The following is a 6677-nucleotide window of genomic DNA, read 5'->3' as shown; positions in this document are numbered from 1 at the left end:
GTGTGTGTGTGTGTTTATTGTACTATAATAATATATATATATATATATATATATATATATATATATATATATTATGTGTCTATTTGTATATATAAATACATATATATATATTTATATATAAATATATATGCAAAAAGACACATATAATGATATATATTTATATATTTATAATTATAAATATATATGTGTATATATAAACAATATATATATATATATATATTAAAATTTGGGTTCAGAAAGGAACTGCGATATCCAAATTCCAAGGCATAAACGTTCTTTCATACTTGTGTAGCGACACTTTCAGTAATCTTTTCTGATTGGTGAACTCTTTGAAACCCTCTACCTGGTCAGTGGTCACTGGTGTCTTTCAGAGAAAGGATGACTCACTTCTCACAGAAATCTCTGAAATGTAAGTAAAATAATTGCAACCAAAAGTGCCCGCAGACCCAAATTTGCAAAAGATTCACATTTATTATACAAGTTCGATATCTTTGGCTCAGTTTCTGGTGCGGCCATCATTATATCGAGTTATCATACATACACCAAAATTCATAGCCTTCTAAAAATTAAAAGAACGAAGGCTATGCAAAATTGTACTTTTGTATGTTCTTTCTGAACGGAATCAGAATCAAAAATTTCTCATCCCGTTAAAAAAAAGACGATTTACTCTTTAATTTTATTTTTTTTGTTTAAATAATATTTATAAAAAAAACAAAAGCGCAGCGTTGTGGAATTTTTATTTCCTGCATTTTATATTTTATATTTCATATTTCAACATACTTCAGAGTTCAGGCAGTTCAGGACTTCAGGTGTATACAAGTAATAAACCCAATCTGTTGCGCATTTGTGGAAAAGTGGTGCCAGATTTTGTAAAAGGTTTGTGTTTGTGGAGGCCAGTAGCCTCGAGCTGAACTTAAGCAAGATATACGTATCACTCCTGGAACCACGTATCATAGTACACCTTGCAGTTGCATACACAGCGCACGCCTTGGAGATCGTATGTCACACTGGAGTTCACAATGTGTCGGCCCTTTCCCACTTCACAACTCGAGGAGCATACTACCAAGATTCATCTAAATGTGGTACCAACCAACCCGATCCGAATCTGGCAGCTATACACTATGACCGTGTAGATTCTGGAGTTGATGTGCCTTTGCCCGACGGCATATCGGTAAGAACTTTCGTGCCACTTGTCGGCGATTGGTGTGACTTTGTACATGCAAGAACTTACTAATTTCTAATGAATAGCATGACAGTTATACTCCTGATTGTTTTTATAGATCGTAAAATTTTCCAAGGTTAAACTGCTCCCAATGCAACAATGACGTTGTCGTGTGCTGAATGTGCCTTTATAATTTAAACCGCATGAATCATAATAGTAATTATCACAAACCCAATTCGTTTTTCATTTCCAGGGCGCGATCGACGCGGAAGGATTCCACTACAGCACCCCCGAGATGTTAGACAAAATATTCATACGTTGGACCTTCAGAATAATTTTTCCGTGTACAGGATACTACGAATTGTATACGTATAGTGATGATGGTATGAAGGCTTTCATGAACAACGAGCTGGTTGCTGATGACTATGGCTGCAAACTCCCTGCGCAAACATTGGCCCAAAGTATGTAGTCCGGCACGTCCGCTTGGACCGTGACGTACACCTTTTTAATAGCATGTAGTCCTTGTTTCGATTTTTCTGCATATCCTCCGAACCCCCCTCCCCCCCCCAAAAAAAGGAAAAAAAATGCTATACGAGGATCGATGCTGTAATATGGTGTTTTGTATCATCGAGAAAGAGTTTATCACCCGTATAGAGTTGCCGTTTCGTGTAATTTACGTTTCTCTCTATTTTTCAGCTGGTAGGTTTATGCACTTTTAGTCCAACTGGAAGTATTTCCTCGCCTTGCTTCATACATAGCATTTGTGTTTTCATTTTATGCAACACGCCCATTTATAAAAGTATGTGCGTACATTTGAGCACAGTTGGGCAGTTCTGGATGGAGGCTGGATCCGTTCGCGCCATCGAGGTCAACTACTACGAACACGCAGGGAAAATTGCAGCACAATTGCCATGGATGCCACCTGGCTCTGATGGCACCATAACTATTATCCCAGAGGAGTATATGGTCCCAAGTATGACTGCAGAGGTGTGCATGAGTGTCATCATGCATGATTTTCTAGTAAGTACGCTAGTTTTTGAAAAGCATTGTAAATTTCGATGTCACCTAGCGCAAACCCCCTTTGTTTGCTATGCAACGAGCTATTACAAAGGTACGCACGAGCTGTGATTTACAGATATGTCGCTTTTTTTTGCTTTTTTCTGTGCTGGTCTGCATCCGTAGGTGCTGGTAACAACACACAATACAATAACTGTGAGCGGCAAGCCCGAAATAGAGTACTTTGAGGCGCGCCTTTCTGAAAAGCCTACTGAAACCGTTTACGTCGATATCTTCAACCTGGCAGGAGGGTATATTTTTGGCGTTGACAAGTGTGTTTTGGTATTCACGCCAGAGAATTGGGAAACTCCACAGGTTTGTTGAGCACGCCTATTGATATTTTGCGGTCGACTATTAGTTAGGAAAAGGATAGCATACTGAAGGCCAACTATCAATTTCGACTTAAATGTGGCTATGGGTTGCACCTTGTCAAGTCTTTAGACCTTGAATTGCATACAGGAGGTAGGAGGGCTGGAATTTCATCTCATGTGGTTATGCTGATTTCATTTCTTATAGAGAGTACATGTAGCACCTATTCTGGATTTAGTCTCTAACCGGGGGGTGGAGGGTACCATGTGGATCACATTGGAGCCAAGAAACAATGATCAGTTCGCGCCAGGGGGTGTGGCGGTAATTGACCCGTCCTCGAGTCCTAAAGGCGGCTCTGAACCAGGCAGAGTCCAATGTATGGGCTGGGGAGACCCACATTACACAATGTTCGATGGGAACAGGTTCGATTTGTACGCTCAGGGTATGTACACACTTTTCCGTGACTACCCTGGTGATATGGGTGTACAGACATATCTCCAGCCGTGCGATGACATCGGAGCACAGGCCAGTTGTACGTTCATTGGGTACACATGGGCACGGAGGTACAATTCAGCATGAACCAGGGCACATCCAATGATGAAATTTGGTATGTGTGCACTATCTCGACAATCTGGTTTTGCAGCGTGATGTATTGTGTGATCGCCACTTCCATGCTGTAGCTTTATAGAACTATCGGCTAACCCTGTTCAAATTCTGAAACAATGTTGCTGATGTACTAAACTTGACGTACTTTAATATTAAATTCACAAACGGAATAAATTATCATGGGCACTGCAGGGATCCCACCGTGTACGTTGATGTTCTAGCAGATGGTGGGTCAGCCATTGGTTTCAGACGGGATTCTCCAGGGGTAGTGGTCTTCGATCTCCCTAACGGCATGAGTGTGAAGTGCACTACCGGCTTCTACCGTAAGGAACGAAAAGATGGTAGGTACCACGTTGCAGCTACGCGTGTTTGTTCACTGTAGTAGGAGTATGTGAACTGGGTATGGGTTGCATACCTATTGGACGTGTGTGGAACCTAAACAGATATACGTCGGCAAGCAAGCAACAATCAAAATCCATAGATATTGTATTACAATTCAAGTTTGGTTGTATGCGTAAACTCGTTACTGGATTGACTGACGCCGTATCGGTTGCCAACTTAAGAGTAGCCACGTATATTGATAGACCTGTGATTGTTCACTACCATGTAGGTAATCACTGGAGGTATCTCAACTTCTATGTCGAAGCGCCTTCCACCATGCAAGACAAGCTTCTAGGACTCTGCGGCTACTTCGACGGCGACGGCTCGGACGAGAACACGAATGCGGCCGAACTAGCTGTGGTATGATATGTGCTAAACAAAAAAACAAACGTCTGCAATAGGGTTATGCATGAGCAAAGCAATACCCGTGTACGGTATCGCGACTAATCCCCATTTCCTATTTCGTTGTTGTTATTGTTTTGGTTATTGATGAGTTTGTTTTGGTTTCTCTAAATTCCTTACTCCACCCAATCTGTTTTCAGGATTGGCTCGTTCCCGAAGACGATTGGATTACATACGGTGGCATGAAACCAGTAGCAAGCCCCACTCCGTCAACGGTACCTGTTGTACAGGGAAAAGAAGTCACCACTTCCAATTACGTACCGCCGCCAAATTCGGATGTTACCATGGACAACTTTTCCTTCGAGCCCGCTTGTAAGTGTATTTTATATCTCAAATATGGCACGTCGAGTGATGTATGTAAAGGCGATAATTGGTCTGATGTACCTGTAACTAAGAGGTGGTTCCAACGGAGCATGTGTAAATGTGAATGTTGTTACCTAGTGCAGGCCTGTCGCTCTCCGCCTGTGTGTATTTGCAACGTAGATCATGACCAAAGCACTTCTCGTGATCTCTTCTGGCCCATGTACTGTATGTGTGTGTATTGTGTATTGATCAAGGTACGAGTGCCAGTGTGAATGAGTGCAGCAAGATACTGAACGCGCACTTTTGTAGTGTGCGCCTGGTGGACTATCGGGGGGTTGTAGAGTCTGGTTGCTGTACATTGTGCTCATAGTCGAAAGGGTGCTGTCGTGGTGCATATGGTAAATGTGCACATAATTCTTTACATTAATTCGTATCTGACCACCTTTTCTATTATTTAAAATCATACTTTGACAGGCAATCCCCAGGTGGAGCCGCGCTCTCCCCTTCCGACGCCTATTCCTGGGGTATGTCCTTTTTCTTATATTTATAGTTAGTGGGCTGTATTGTAAGACATTCATATATCAATTACACATAGTCAGATATGGTGTCTTAGAACTATAGATGGTCAGAAGTAAGATTTCGTGTTAGTCTAACAGGTGAGTGGTCTGCTATTGGTGCTTGGTAAAGATTCTTCCCCAACGAATCAATAGAAGGTGTGATCTATGGCTTGCGAAACGCGAGGGCAGTCATACCACTAAACTGTATTTTAATTTTACCGAACCTCTATGATGCCCGATTTCATGCTTTTGGCGTTTGATCACTATTCCTACGATATTGCAAACATGGCTACAGGATGGTTTCAGCTTGGGCTCAAACCATCCCGTAGTGAAGCTCGAGTCACTGTAGGGGAGGGAAACATGCCCCATCACTAACGCGTTTTTCTTTTCTTTTCTCATCTACACTAACACAGTCTGCACCGGTCACTCCGCTGATGCCGCCAGCACTTGACATGTGTATGTACCGATTGTGAACCCTCCGCTGGATCTGGAAATCAAAGCCAAATGCGAGCTCATGATCAACTCGGTTGAATGTCCAGAGATGAGTACTCAGGATATCATCGGTTTCGTCGAGGGGTGTACGGTCGATACCATGCATGCCATGGTAAATCTTACCACTGTTGTCGACGTATACGTACATGTCGTGCTGAATTGCTATATGTCTCTGTTGTACATGCATCATGTACAATCCTTTGACCGGCACTATAGAAAAGTGGAACGTGTCTTGACCGTCTTGTCAATATTCTACGTGACAGTCATTCTGGATATGTGCATGAAGATACAGCCTGCAATCACATATCCTTTCTTGTGCACCATTTCTATCACAAGTGGTGTAGCATGCATTGGTGAACTAACACCTGATATGCTCTAGATACAGCCTTCAATCACTCCCATTATTTATTGTGGACTGCTTTATCACAGTTGTGGTAAATCGAAATCGGATATTCTCTACTATCTCATGGACAACACCACTCACTTCCATTTGTTTCTTTCGCCATTGTTTTATTTAGCTGGACGAACCCCCCGCAGAGGCTGCCGAACCCTTCTTAGAACGTTGTAGCTTTGACCAAGCAAATCAGAACGTGTGCAGCCAATGCAACGCATTTCAAACATGCGACTCTAACCAATGTGTCACCGTAGGCTCCGCTTGCGGCTATGGATGTAGTCCACTCGAACAGGGGTCGTGTGACGAGGCAAACAATGTGTGCGTGTGTACCGCTGACTATGTTGGCGAGCACTGTGAACTCGCTGTCAGCCCTTGCACCTCACACCCGTGCGAGAATGGGGGCACGTGCATCGCGGAAGGGTTACAGCCCATGTGTAGTTGTCCGGATGGGTTTGTGGGCGTGTCGTGTCAGTTGTGCCCGCTCTGCACAAACAGGAAGGAGGAATCTTCCACCGGACGGATTGTATAGATAGAGGTGTACACGGAGTGTGTAGAATAACTCGGATATTAAAATCTCAACACGCAGGAGGGTTACAATTCGAGAATACGCGGAGCGGACGGGGACTTTCAAACAGACTTCGAGGTTTGACTGATGTACCGGAAATGGGCTGCTCGTAGTTGTATGAAAGTGTGCGCACCTTAGATGATCTTGTATATAATATAGTGATGTCGGCTATCAGTTGGTTTCTTTGCCCAGGGCAACTTACGGCGGCTAAGTCAACCAAAACACACAAAAATAGAAATTTTAGAAACCAGAATATAACACAGAGACATTTTTTATGTTTCTCCAGAAAGTAGTAAAGGGACGTTCTTTACTACGTTCGTCACAGAAAGTAATAAAGGGACAAATAAACTACGTTTGTCCAGAAAGCATATCTGGTGTGCAGTATACACGGTTATACCGCAAACGCACAGAACTTCTTTGGATCCAATCGAGGTCACAGTCGCTGCACAT

The 6677-nt window shown here is 42.8% G+C and overlaps 3 protein-coding genes across 3 annotated transcripts; all 3 read left to right on the top strand.

Annotated features, from left to right (window-relative positions):
* Positions 1 to 1415: 1415 nt before the first annotated feature.
* Positions 1416 to 1631, top strand: SARC_08628 (hypothetical protein; the record flags this gene model as incomplete). Its single annotated transcript, XM_014297392.1, has 1 exon — positions 1416 to 1631. A coding segment is annotated over one exon (216 nt), but the record flags the coding sequence as incomplete, so codon positions are not given.
* Positions 1632 to 1963: 332 nt separating this feature from the next.
* On the top strand, positions 1964 to 5249 carry SARC_08627 (hypothetical protein; the record flags this gene model as incomplete). Its single annotated transcript, XM_014297391.1, has 9 exons — positions 1964 to 2149; positions 2345 to 2533; positions 2735 to 2969; positions 3053 to 3134; positions 3326 to 3474; positions 3744 to 3874; positions 4057 to 4228; positions 4694 to 4743; positions 5190 to 5249. The coding sequence occupies 9 exons, from the start codon at positions 1964 to 1966 to the stop codon at positions 5247 to 5249; spliced, it is 1254 nt and encodes a 417-aa protein (XP_014152866.1).
* Positions 5250 to 5290: 41 nt separating this feature from the next.
* SARC_08626 (hypothetical protein) lies at positions 5291 to 6597 on the top strand (the record flags this gene model as incomplete). The annotated part of the gene is made up of 2 exons (XM_014297390.1): positions 5291 to 5380; positions 5787 to 6597. 2 exons carry the CDS (start codon positions 5291 to 5293, stop codon positions 6189 to 6191), a joined length of 495 nt encoding a protein of 164 aa, XP_014152865.1. The 3' UTR covers positions 6192 to 6597.
* Positions 6598 to 6677: the final 80 nt, after the last annotated feature.

This window comes from Sphaeroforma arctica (assembly GCF_001186125.1).
Source record: "Sphaeroforma arctica JP610 unplaced genomic scaffold supercont1.793, whole genome shotgun sequence".
Classification (NCBI taxonomy): domain Eukaryota; class Ichthyosporea; order Ichthyophonida; genus Sphaeroforma; species Sphaeroforma arctica.
This window is presented reverse-complemented; position numbering and strand designations above follow the sequence as displayed.